At 36.0% G+C, this 14,052-nt stretch overlaps 1 protein-coding gene across 1 annotated transcript; it reads left to right on the plus strand.

Annotated features, from left to right (window-relative positions):
• Positions 1-5,737: 5,737 nt before the first annotated feature.
• Positions 5,738-11,638, plus strand: LOC149413761 (uncharacterized). Its single transcript, XM_089644605.1, has 2 exons — positions 5,738-6,353; positions 11,178-11,638. Exons 1-2 carry the CDS (start codon positions 5,924-5,926, stop codon positions 11,195-11,197), a joined length of 450 nt encoding a protein of 149 aa, XP_089500731.1. The 5' UTR covers positions 5,738-5,923; the 3' UTR covers positions 11,198-11,638.
• Positions 11,639-14,052: the final 2,414 nt, after the last annotated feature.

The following is a 14,052-nucleotide window of genomic DNA, read 5'->3' on the forward strand; positions in this document are numbered from 1 at the left end:
CTAAGAGTAAGGCCATTATAACACAGATATTGACAATCTACATGACTGTTATAATGTAGTGTTATATACTTACTAAGAGTAAGGCCCTTATAAGACAGAGATATTTACATGCTACATGACTGTTATAATGTATATCACATACTTACTTACCGTCGTTGTTACATACTTTGATTTTTTCTAAACATACAATGGTATTAAAAAGTTCGAAACACAGCGTTACATACTTACGAGTAAGACCATTAAAACACAAAGATATTTACAAGCTACATGACTGTTATAATGTAGTTTTACATACTTACTAATAATAAGGCCCTTATAACACAGAGATATTTACAAGCTACATGACTGTTATAATGTAGTGTTATATACTTACTAAGAGTAAGGCCCTTATAACACAACTTATTATACAAGCTACGTGACTGTGATGCAACCACAAGTCGCAAATTGATATATATATATATATAAAGAACTGGCTTATTTTTATCCTCCACACAGCATCCCCAGAGTAGTCACATAGCCCACATAGTCCCTGAGGGAAATTACTTTCCTCAGGGCCTTCTGTGTGGGGTAATGTAAAAAAAGGTACACAAATCACACTATCACACTAATTTCGGTTATATGCGGTGTGCGGTGTTCCTGTGTGATATTATGCACGTTCAATGAACTCAAATTTGCCTTGTGTCATTTTTAAAATTAGAACTGCTTGTGTAAAGAATAATTTAGTAAAGTGATAAAGAAGTACGAGTGTATTATTTAAATTGTCTTTTCTAATTTTTTAATTAAAATATCCCGTGATATTTCAAGGGTCTGCGAAAGTAAAATACTAACTTTGTATTTTATTATACTACTACACAACTACAATCTTATTTATCGGAGATTTATTTGATTTATAATATTATTTATTATCAAAATAAGTTTCATGAAATGACGGTCACCTTTCCAGCTTGCATCAGGGATGCTGTCGGCGCGCGCATCCCCCCTACGCCGTGGTCGATAATGGGGGTGGGCAAAGGGGGGATGTATCCCCCATCCCATTATCTCCCCTCCCCACCCCCTGCTTCTCGAGTGGCGCCTGCAGCTAGATGCAGCGGCTGGGAACTTGAAAGCAAACCAAAAGGGATTTGCTCGATAATATTATATTCTCTCCCCGTGGTGGAAATTGAATACGAAAACACTGGAATTGTCGTGGTAGAATGGTGACTTAAGGCGACAAAGGACTTAAATAACGGGGGTTTGCACGACGTTCAGATTTTAATTATTTTTTATGAACGTATTACTAAAATCTCAAAATTTTCTAGAGAGATCTCTACTGCATCTTCTTCTTTGGTATGGTGAGGGGTCAGGGGGGGACATCTAGGTCTGCAAACCATTCTAGGGCCTCAGGCTTCGCCATGTGAACCTCATAAATCCCGCCGGGGAATTAATTCAGGAGGCATTCGTTGAACACATGTTCGGTGGTCTGCATCGCACCACATTCACACATCGCCGACTCTTTAAGGCCCCATCTGTGCATCTTGTGACCACAGCGGCTATGGGACCACTTTTTAACCTATTTATTGCAGACCAGGTTTTGCAAGGCAATGAGAACCCAGGCTGTCTACTGATGTAAGTTATTTATATTGAAGATCAATAAAAACAGGACATTACCATTAAAATTTTATGTAAACGCTTTTAAGTGTAAGATTTTATTTTTGACTAAGATGAATTATTAAGTTCCCGAGAGATCCCTCTAGAAACATCTGAGATTTTAGTAATGCGTTCATCAGAAATAATTCAAATAAACCGCACGGAAAGATCAATTTTCTAGGCCTGCTAGGGCAAATTCGATCGTAGGTCGGTTCATTACGCAAATATATAGTTTTTACACGACTTCATAAATTATTTCGGTAAGATTCCTACTATTTTAGAGATTTATCAGGCCAAATTTAACAGCAGGTCGGTCCAATACACTTCACTTACGTCGTTAAAATTCTGGCTTTATTTTAGGGTCTCGTCTTAATAATAATATCATGCCTTCATGTGCCGAAAATTTAATCATATCCAATTCACAATTCGCTAAATGATATGATTTTAAGGATTAAATTGTTTGGTTGGCTGTTTCAAACTAAAACAAATCAACGCAATTTTGAGTTTTTGACTACTGATCTGTCATCTAGTTCCCCGTTTAAGCTTTTCTTTAGCCTAGCACACATGTATTAAGTGCAGTTTGAATTTATAAATAATGACTTGTATTTTAAAGCATTTATCAAGATTACGTACTTTGTAAATAGATGTTTCGTGGGAAATTTCCATTACGTATAACAAGAATGGATATTGTTATATTTCTGCTTACTATGCAGATTTCTGTGTATTGAGAACTCTTGATAAAGTAAAAGGTTCTTTACAATAATTGCGTGTATTTACGTTGCAATATATAAGTCTGAATTTAGCTACACTGTTCATTACCCGAGGGTTTGTAATTCTCTGGTTCGAGAAGCTTGAAGTCTGACAAGGATACCCCACAGGCGCTACACTCTAGCGACATCTATCGGACTCTGGAGTAAGCTTTCTGACTAGTGCCATCTATCGCTTTAATACCCAACTTATAACCATGTATCACAGATATAAAGCGGTTACTTCATCTTTCATTCATTTTGTTACTTTACTTCTTATAATTTACCATAATTCTTATAAATTTACTTTTCAAATTGCACTTACCACATATGTGCGCTAGGCCATCGTTTTGATATAGTTGTGATCAGCTGTAGAGCATATTATTGTTACTGTTATGCTTGACAACTGACCAAGTTTTTAATAAAAAGCTGAAACCGGCTAAAAATCGACAATCGAAACAAAAAACTTTTTACTGCTCTTCACATTTTCCATTGTTTAACTTGGCCTTGCAGACGGTGAAGATGCTGTTGTAGATTTTGTAGATACATTTTCCAGAGTATATCAGTATTGCCTTTGACGTTGCTTGAAATGGGCTTTGATCTGATCTGAGTATCTAGGTACTACGCGACCATCCTCTTCTCTATCTCTCTCAACTCCCCATTCTATTCGGCAACATAACATACCCACCTCAAAAAATATTCCATAGTCCCCCTGGCTCTGTTTCTGGGATACAAATGCATCAAAAAAACATTAGTAGGTAGTGTTCAATTTTGCAGGCTACCGACATCTGTAGTCTAGAAATTTGAAGTTACTACGTTTAACCAAAATGGTGTGAGTCCTTGCTTAGAAAATATTGTCAATTTGGTCGGTATAGCAGGTTTCATTTTTACTGCTAGACATCACGATGACAAGTGGTTTATTTACATGTGGTGGTTTTTGAAGTCTTTAAAAAGGCTCGCATTATGTGTTTTTTCGTTTCCTTTCTCAACAATAACTCGATAATAAACAAGCTCATAAGTCAGAGCGATCGTAGCAGTGTTATTCGCACAGTTTTTTATAAATATTATACCTGTTTCAATAGTTTGAAATAAATGTAAAGTTGTGTCAAGAAAACCAGTTTTTATTCAAAAAGGATCACCCCCAATTTTTAACATTTGATCCTTCAACCGGATTACGATCAGGAGATTGTATGTAAAAAAAACAAGAACCAGCAGCCAAAAGGATACAAAATTGATTGAAACTGGAAATCATTAAGGAAAGTGGACCACATCGCAAATCTGAGATAAGTATTCAGTGCTTTCCTTCCTATCATCCATTTTATGTTTATTCAGGTCTCATGTAATTTAAACGAGATTAATCTTAAATAGAGTCAATATTATAAATAAAATCACTACCCACTTGAAAATAAGAATATAATATTATTGAATAGTGTTCTCAAATAGTATTTTCAAGGTTGTCGTGGTATTCTTTCAAACGGGTGTTTGCTAAAATAAAATAATTGTCAACCGATATTAACAAAATATAATTAAAAATGGAAAATATGAAGTCATTAATAAACAAACGCGGCGTAATCAAAGGAAAACTAACCCGATTCGCGGATTCCTTAAATGCATTGTCGGTAAATGAAATTAAATTAAGATATGAGCGGGTGAAATCATTGTTAGATGAATTTGAAGCAGTTCAACAGAAAATTGAAATGTTACCGGATTCAGACGAAATTGAAAATTATAGTCAACGAGAAGCTTTCGAAAACCAATATTTCTCAGTTTTGGCAACGGCCAAAGGTGCGATCGAATCCGTCGATCAAAGTAAGGTGGAAATTAAACTACCCAACCTCCAATTGCGGGAATTTCATGGCGATCAGAAAAATTGGGTTAATTTCGTCGAAACCTTCAAGACTTTAGTCCATAACAATAGTACTTTAAGCAACGTACAAAAATTCTTTTATTTGCAATCAACTTTAAAGGGAAACGCATTAAAGATAATTGCTAATCTAGAAATTTCTGAATTAAATTACATTTCCGCTTGGGAATTATTAAATGAACGTTATGCAAATTTAAGAACTACCGTTCATAAACACATCCAAGCTCTATTTTCATTAAAAGACATGAAACAAGAAGAGCCTGTAGCATTGAGGTATCTAATTGATGAAACAAACGTTAGTTTAAAGGCATTACAAAATATCGGGGTCAAGGTAGATCAATGGGATCCATTGGTTATTTATATAATATCAAATAAATTAGACGCAGCTACCCGAAAAAATTGGGAGCAATATACATTACAAGACGAATTACCTACGTTAAAGGAATTCTTAAAATGTTTATCTGCTAGAGCCCAAGTATTGGAACTGATGAACGCTTCTGAGAAAAAAATTTCTAGCTTACATAAAACACAACTAGGCAACAATAATTGCAAAAAAGATTCATCAGTATTTTTAGCGGTAAAGGCTAACAACTGCATTTATTGTAACGAGAAAGGTCACCATATTTATTATTGTAAAAAATTTCTAAAATTAAAATTACATGAGAGGATTGATGCTACGAAATCAATCCAAGCTTGTTTTAAATGTTTAAAGGTGGGTCACCAGGCACAGAGTTGCAAGGCAACCTTTTCGTGCAGGCGTTGTGGCAAAGATAATCACAACACCTTGCTACACAATGAGGTACCTCTGCGGGAGGCCTCCAATATGGATGCTGATAACGAGGTTTCAGTATCGAATTTTTCTGCATCGGATAAAGCAGAAAAAATAATATTATTGTCAACTGCCAACATAGGAGTTGTGGGTAGTAACAATAAAATTTTTAAAGCCCGCATTCTGATTGATTCAGGGGCCCAGTCAAATTTTATGAGAGCAGAATTTGCTAATAAATTAAATTTACCATGTGAATTGATAAACAAACCCGTTTCTGGGATCCATAATAACATCACTCACATAAAAAAGAGAATTTCAGTGGAGATGAATTCGCTTCATAATGATTATAAAAGTGAAATATCATGTCTGATTTTACAGGAGATTACAACAAATTTACCACAAGTGACAATGGCGAAAAAAGACTTCAAGTTACCACGAGGATTGGAGCTAGCTGACCCGAACTTCAATATAGCTGCACCCATCGACATCCTGTTGGGCGCGGAGAGCTTTTGGGAAATCCTAACCAACGATAGATTGAAACTCGAATCGGGACCAACACTTCAACGTACGCAACTGGGATGGATCATATCAGGACCAATCCACATGTACCCAAAGCAAAGGCCTGTATCAGATTGTTGTAATTTATCTATAAATAAAATAAGTCATCAAATAGAAAAATTTTGGAAATTGGAGGAGATTAATCCCACTAAGATTCTAAACCATGAAGAAAAGGCTTGTGAAGCCAGTTTTGCTAGTACTCATACTAGACAAGACGACGGTAGATACGTAGTAAGTTTACCGCGTCGAGCATGCATTGATCAGCTGGGAAGTTCATTGCTCACTGCTGAAAAAAGATTTAAAAATTTAGAAAGAAAATTTGTGTCAAATCCCGAATTGAAGACACAATATATACAATTCATGCGTGAATATGAGGAATTAGGTCATATGGAGGTGTGTGACCAGTCAAAGGGGGATCGTGAATCCTATTTTTTACCTCATCACGCTGTAATAAAAGAATCAAGCACTACTACTAAAGTGAGGGTCGTTTTTGACGGCTCCGCCAAAACTTCAAATGGAATTTCTCTCAATGACGCCTTGATGACAGGACCTGTTATACAAAAGGACTTATACACCCAACTATTGCATTTCAGGAAACATCAAGTAGTACTGACGGCTGACATCGAGAAGATGTACCGCCAGATTAACGTGTGTGAAGCGGACCGTGACCTGCAGAAGATAGTGTGGCGCGAGTCGCCGCAGGAGGTGCTCAAGCATTACCGTCTGAAGACAGTCACATATGGTCTGGGGCCTTCCTCTTTCTTAGCCACTAGAAGTCTACGGCAAATTGGTATGGATAACAATATAAATTTTCCTAGAGCTAGTCAGGTCATAGAAAATGACTTCTATATGGATGACTTGTTAACCGGAGGAGATGACATGGAATCCTGTAGAGAGTTAAAAGAGCAATTAATCAACATCTTTTTGTCTGCGGGGATGACCTTGAGGAAATGGAGGTCCAATGTCTTGGAGTTGTCAGCCGAGTCGGGCCAAGCTAAGATTGCCGAATCAGGCAATTCTGAAAAAATTATTACTGACAATCCAAAGACTGAGAAAATATTAGGATTAATATGGAATAATGAATCTGATTATTTTTCTTATGTAATAATGAAACCATCAAGTCGAACCGAGAGTAAAAGACAGATATTATCTTGCATCGCATCAACCTTCGATCCATTAGGCCTTCTAGGACCGATTATAGTTGTAGCCAAATTGATAATGCAGAAGTTATGGCAGTCTAAAGCAGCGTGGGATGATCCATTGCCTAATGAAATATTAGCACCCTGGAGGTCCTACCTTCAAGAATTAATTCAACTAAATGTGTTGAAAATACCAAGAAAAATTATTTGCAGGCAATCTACATATCTACAACTACACGGTTTTTGCGACTCATCTGAGAAAGCTTACGGAGCCTGCGTTTACATGGTGTCAGTGGACCATGTCGGTAAGCGGCATTCACATTTAATAACGTCCAAATCAAGAGTGGCGCCATTGAAGTGTATTTCCCTGCCCAAGTTGGAGCTTTGTAGTGCTGTGCTACTGGCGAAATTAATTAAAAATGTAAAACAAGCGCTAAATATAGTGGAGATCGACACACATTATTGGTGTGACTCCATGATAACGTTGTGCTGGCTGAAAGGTCAACCTACGAGATGGGCTACTTTCGTTGCAAACCGAGTAGCTGAAATACAAGAACTTAGTGATCCAGATCTATGGAGACATGTATCATCAGCCGACAATGCAGCAGATATACTTTCAAGAGGAACCACTACAGATAAATTGATAAATTCTGCAATATTTATTTATAATTTGTACATTTATTTATAACAATTACAGGTAATAAAGCCTAAGACGTTATAATTGTACCATTTATGCAGTGTATATGCAATGCCAAAAATCTCACAAATGCGCTATAGGACACAAAAAATAAATCTAATTTTTTATCTACCGCATTCAAAAAGTACGTAGCTCTCCCTACAGGTGAGTTCATTAATAAATTAGTGCGGCTTGCTCTACTATATAGAAGATTGTGATGACGTCCTCGAGAGTGAGACTCTGGTACAAAAAAATTTAATTGGGCCAGTATCTCATTATTAGATAAGTGACCGTTTATTAGTTGGAAAAAATATTTAAGCAAAGCAATACCTCTACGTGTCTCTAGGGAGTGGTAATTGGTCATGCCTAATATATAAATCGATGGGTAAAGCCAAGGGTAACGTCCATAGAGCCGCGAGAATAAAAACCTTAAAAAATTTTTATGGACTCTTTCAATGCGTAAAGTGTATGTTAATTCATGTGGAGCCCAGATGATCGAGTTTGATTCAAGTACACTTAGGACTAGTGTGTTATATAATAACGTCAGTGTTTTTGTGTTACGAAACGGATATGAGTTTCTAATTACGAAGCCGAGAAGCCTGTATGCTCTGCTTATTAAATCATCGATGTGTTGGTGAAAAGTTAGTTTGGTGTCGTAAATAACTCCTAGGTCTTTGATTTGGTTTAGGTGTTGGAGAATAATTTCATTGATTGTATATTCAAATACATGCGGTTTCTTTGATCTTGTATACGAGACGATATTGCACTTGGGTGTACTGAAGTTCAAGCCATTTATTTTGGCCCAGTTTGAGACGCAGTCAATGTCACATTGAAGGAGAATACAGTCAAGATGATTTTTTATTGAGCGATATAGTTTCAAGTCATCTGCAAATAGTAAATACAGCGAATGTGTGATGACTGAACCAATATCGTTAATAAAAATCAGAAACAGAAGTGGTCCAAGGATGGACCCCTGAGGAACTCCAGAAAAAACTATGAATTCCAAAGAACTGGAACCCTTATAATAAACAAACTGTCTACGATTTCGAAAATATGAAGCAAAAAAACAGAGTAGTCTTTTGGAAAAACCAAATGAAGCTAGCTTATTTAGAAGAATGTCGATGTCAACCTTGTCGAATGCTTTTTCCAGGTCGAAATAAGCAACATCCACCTGTCCCCGATTGTCGAGAGTTTGTGATAAGAAATCTGAGATGCATAAGAGGTTTGATGTTACTGACATCTGGGGTCTAAAACCATATTGACGGTCATCAAGAATTGGATTAACGTGATTAAGTATATATTTATGTAGAATTTTCTCGAATATTTTCATGATGGAACATAGAACGGCAACTGGTCGATAATTCCGGATATCGCGTTTGTCTCCCTTCTTGTAGATAGGGGTTATTTTAGTTAATCTCCAGATGTCTGGGAGAATCCCGTTTTTTAGGCATACATTGAAGAGATGACATAATGGTGGTATTAAAAGGTCGGAACAACCCTTTAGTATAAATGTTGGAATATTGTCAGGACCGATGGAGTGAGGTTTCTTTAAATTTGAGAGTGCCTCCTTAACATCTTTTTCTGAAATACTGACCAGGTCGAATGAGGGCCCAATCTGTACAGTGTGAAGGGTAGAGTCAATATTGAGAGTTGGTTGGACATTTTTGTAAACAGATGAAAAAAAGGTTGCAAAACTATTAGCGATTTTATCATCAGTAGTCAATTCCTCTCCGTCAAGAATCATAGACTTAAATGAGTTGTTAGATTTTTTTAGATCCTTAATGTACTTCCAAAACTGTTTGGGATCGATAGATAATTTTTCTTCCATTGAAGTTAAATGATTTTTAAAAGCTTCACTGATTTCATGTTTTACGATGGAGCGATAGGCTGAAAAATTAGCATAGTCCAAGTTGTGACGTGTTTTTTTCCATTGCTTATGAAAAATATGTTTAATTTTAATATTTGAAATGATACTATTTGTGTACCACTTAGGATATACTCTGTGTGTCGTAGTGCGAGGTGTGGAAATGGGTATACACTTGTCGAATATATTGTAAATTGAATTGTAAAAATTTGTACATAATGCATTTATGTCTGTTGAACTTTGGCAGACCGGTTGCCATGAGCATTTAGAAAGCAATTCATATAATAAGTGGAAATTTCCTTTGTTGAATCTCCATGCGTTTATGGTTCTAGCTCCGTGATAGGAGGGAACTTCTATTGGACTTGGGTTTAGACATGAACTTGAAACACCTGAGTGAGCCTCACTAATACTTATAGACAAAGCAGGGTGGTGCTTATCCTCGTTTGTAATAGGGTCATGACATTTCTCAACACACTTTACAAGATCCTTGGCATTACATAAAACTATATCCAGAGTGTTATTATAATCATTACATATCAAGTTATATTCTTGCAAACCGTAGAAACATTTAAAATAATTATGGTGGAATGGACCAAGTTGGTTGACCGAGGGAGTCAACGCTTGGCCTATATCAAATATTTCGTGTTCAAACCCTCCGGAACTCAAAGGCAAAAATATTCTATTATCCACAGATATTCAAGAATGGGAGATATTTGAAAAATTCTCATCATTTATTAAATTGAAAAGAGTTACTGCGTATGTATTGCGATTTGTCAATAACTGCAGAAGTGTTAAGGGTAAAATTTCAGACAATTTAAGTGTGGCTGAATTGGAATCAGGTTTGAAATGTCTATTGAGATCAGCTCAAATACACGCCTTTCAAAAGGAATTGAAAGAATTAAAAAACCATGGCATCGTCAACAAGAAAAGTAATTTAAAATCTCTTAATCCCTTCTTACATGATGCTCTAATATATGTAGGCGGTAGGTTGAATTTGGCTACACATTTATCTTACCAACAAAAACACCCAATTATCTTGCCGGCTAAACATAAGCTAACTGAATTGATAATACGTCACTACCATTATGTAAACCTACACGCAGGACCTCAAGCTTTGTTAGCTGAAATACGATTAAAATTTTGGCCCATCTTTGGTAAAAATACTATTAAAAAGATATTACATAAATGTATTGTATGTTTTAGATGTCGTCCCCGAACCGGTCATCAAATCATGGGAAATTTGCCACCCGAAAGAATTACGCCGAGTCGTCCTTTCGCTATCACCGGAATAGATTACGCCGGACCAATTCTAATTAAAAGTGGGACGCTGAGGAAGGCTTCCCTCGTAAAATCGTATTTATGTATCTTTATTTGCTTCTCAACCAAGGCTGTTCACTTGGAATTAGTTTCGGATTTATCTAGCAATGCTTTTTTGAACAGTTTAAAAAGGTTTATATCCCGTAGGAGACAACCTGAAAAGATCTTTTCCGACAATGCTAGTAATTTTAAAGGAGCTAGCAGCAGGCTCAAAGAGCTGTACACCAGCTTGAGGGAAAACAACGACAATATTCAAAATTATTTAGTGAACAAAGGTATTGAGTGGAAGTTCATAACCCCTCGAGCCCCTAATCAGGGAGGTTTGTGGGAAGCAGCAGTAAAATCAGCAAAGTTCCATTTGTATAGAATCACTAACAATTCTTCATTAACATTTGAACTCTTGTATACCTTAATTTGTCAGATTGAGGCCTGTTTGAACTCCCGTCCATTAACTTCCTTATCCGACGACATCCATGATTACCAACCTCTTACCCCAAACCATTTCCTTATAGGCACTGAATCCTGTATCATTCCTGAGAAAGACGTCCGGGCGATACCGGACAACAGACTAACTCAATATCAGAGGATCAGTTCGCTAATTCAATCTTTTTGGTCTAGATGGAAGCAAGATTACCTGATGGAACTACAAAAGAGGACTAAATGGCAGACCAGCACTCAACGGGCACTGCAAAAAGACGATCTGGTGATTTTAAAGGAAGATCATTTACCTCCACCTTTATGGAAAATGGCCCGAATTCTGCATACACACCCTGGAGCGGATGGAGTAATACGAGTTGTTACCCTAAAAACACCTCAAGGAGTCTTTGTGAGGCCCATCACAAAGATATGTCTGATGCCCCTGGATTCAGACACTAAACCTGTAATTGACGTCCCGGACCTTACCAAGGATTGATTATGTACATTACACTATGATGCTTATCTTCTCGACTCCACCTTGGATGGATCAAGCAGAAGACCTGAGAAGAAAGAAGAAAAAAAAGGAACAATAATTGTGTTGTGTTCAGTGTGAACTATATTATTTGTGTTATTGAACTATTTAAATATGTAAAAATTAGTATGCAGACGTGTGTAATTTAGTCATTTTTGAATTTTTTTTTGGTTATTTAATAGGATTAATAATTTTCTAGTTAATTAATAGAGTAATTCAACAGCATTTATACAGTTAAATTTATAAGTTTACCAGTAGGGCATAAAAAAATGGGGTTTTATTTTGTTAATTTCTGCTATTTTGAATTATTTTGTTAGTATTTTTGTGGTATATTTAGATTAAGAATTTTTAGTTTATTCTGTTTGTTTTATAGTTTATTTTTAAATAGATTATCATTCAAAAATTTAGTGCAATTTTTGAATCCCGCCCCCTGGCAATATGTTCAATTTTGCAGGCTACCGACATCTGTAGTCTAGAAATTTGAAGTTACTACGTTTAACCAAAATGGTGTGAGTCCTTGCTTAGAAAATATTGTCAATTTGGTCGGTATAGCAGGTTTCATTTTTACTGCTAGACATCACGATGACAAGTGGTTTATTTACATGTGGTGGTTTTTGAAGTCTTTAAAAAGGCTCGCATTATGTGTTTTTTCGTTCCCTTTCTCAACAATAACTCGATAATAAACGAGCTCATAAGTCAGAGCGATCGTAGCATTGTTATTCGCACAGTTCTTTATAAATATTATACCTGTTTCAATAGTTTGAAATAAATGTAAAGTTGTGTCAAGAAAACCAGTTTTTATTCAAAAAGGATCACCCCCAATTTTTAACAGGTAGTTATTATATCTATAAGAGCTGTTCGCGTTTCTGCATAGACAAGTGTCTGTGATTGAGTAATATTTTTGTTTGTTTGTTTTTTTTATTTTTTTTTTATTTGGAAAACCAACAGTTATAATTATTACAAGGTATGGTGTAGTAAGTGTTGATTATTTAACCAATAATAGGTTTTCACTTAGGTTGAAATAGCTTCATTCAAATTGCTTTAATAACAAAATAATTTTATTCCAAATACGAATTGATGGGTTATTTCACAGATTTCTTAATTTATTTTTATGTTAAACTGCACAAGAGTCCCAACTGCTCACAACCGCCCTGATCCCCAATCGCGGTAAGTTGTGAGACTGGAAGTACAGGAGAAGAGAACTAGATGGAGGAGAGGAAGGTTGGGAAATACCAGGCTATTCAGATCTAGTCACCAAACACGGCCAAAGCCATTTCAAGCAACGTTTCAATTCTGAATGGCTGTCTTAAACACCAGGGCGATACTGAGAGTATCTTCCATTCTGGATTCAAATTGAATTTGAACAATTTATAAAATTTTCAATGTCTATAAACAACCTATTCAAGTTCTGCTTTTATATCATTATAGGCCAGTTGCTTCTCAGAACTTGAATAAAACTTTCACAGAACTTGAAAATTAACTTTCCAATTTAATGAATAGTTCCAATTCTGCAAAACAGTCCGTACATAATTTTTAAGAGTTTTAAAGTCAAGAGTCTAACAGAAGAGTATACATAAATATGAATGAGGCAATGAGTGTCTGCCAAGGCCGAGTTGTTTGGCAGTTCATCCTCTCTGCCTACGCCTGCGGGAAAAAACAGTTAGTGAGTTAGTTAACTTTTTAAATGATCACTCCGAAATGGTTAATTTTAAGAATTAATTAATTTTAGTTCATAAACCTTATTAATACAACCACTAACTCCCAATATATAAAATTCATTGAAAGGATAATGCCAAGACATGTGATCTATAAAAAAGTTTTCCCTCGACTTCTAGGCGCCAAATAGATTAGCCTTTCTTAAAAAAATAAGTCATTATTTAAATAATGTTTGATTTGCATCACTAGAAGTACCCCACACTAACATCATGCTTCTATTAGGATGGGTTGTTTTCGAACAATTCATCAAATTTCAACGTTCATTTTCGAGTACTGTAAAAGTCCTATTCAACTTCTGTCATTATATAATTATAGGTTAGCTGCTTGACAAAAATGAAATAATAACAGAACTTGAAAAAATCTTTCACAGAACTTGAAAATTAACTTTGAAATTTGAAGAATTGTCCAAACAACCCGTCCTTTGTGTATAACTTCAATGATAACGATGTTCATTTTTATGGTAACAAAGAGTTCTTAAAAAGAAAGCTTACATAACGTACTGTCTACTATTCAATCCGTAGTTTCATTCGAATCAAGCTTTTACCTTGTCATCATTATTCAAGTTGCAAGGCTAAGTTCGTTTCAGGGGCAACGTTTTAGCTTCCTAGTAGTTCCGGGCCTCCACAGAATACAGCCTTCGCAGTAACCTTGTACCCAGCGCACCCCTGGAGCCTCCCTACCTACAGACTTATCGCTGTAGGCTCCAGGGGTGGGAGGTCCAAACCACTCCCTCGTTACAGTTCAATGTTGCGCGGATCTGTCATATTACGACGTAGAATTGAAAGTCATACTGACATGCTACGTATTGACAACTTTACTGTTTGAAAA

This window comes from Hesperophylax consimilis, chromosome 21 (genome assembly GCF_061612785.1).
Source record: "Hesperophylax consimilis isolate HC1 chromosome 21, BYU_Hcon_1.0, whole genome shotgun sequence".
NCBI lineage: Eukaryota > Metazoa > Arthropoda > Insecta > Trichoptera > Limnephilidae > Hesperophylax > Hesperophylax consimilis.

What these genes read in the sequence shown, in the direction of transcription:
- LOC149413761 (XM_089644605.1), top strand. Translation starts at nt 5,924, where the DNA reads ATGCGTGAATATGAGGAATTAGGTCATATGGAGGTGTGTGACCAGTCA. An exon ending in TAGAAGTCTACGGCAAATTG is followed by an intron (nt 6,354 to 11,177) that starts GTATGGATAACA and finishes TTTTTGGTCTAG; the next exon opens with ATGGAAGCAAGATTACCTGA.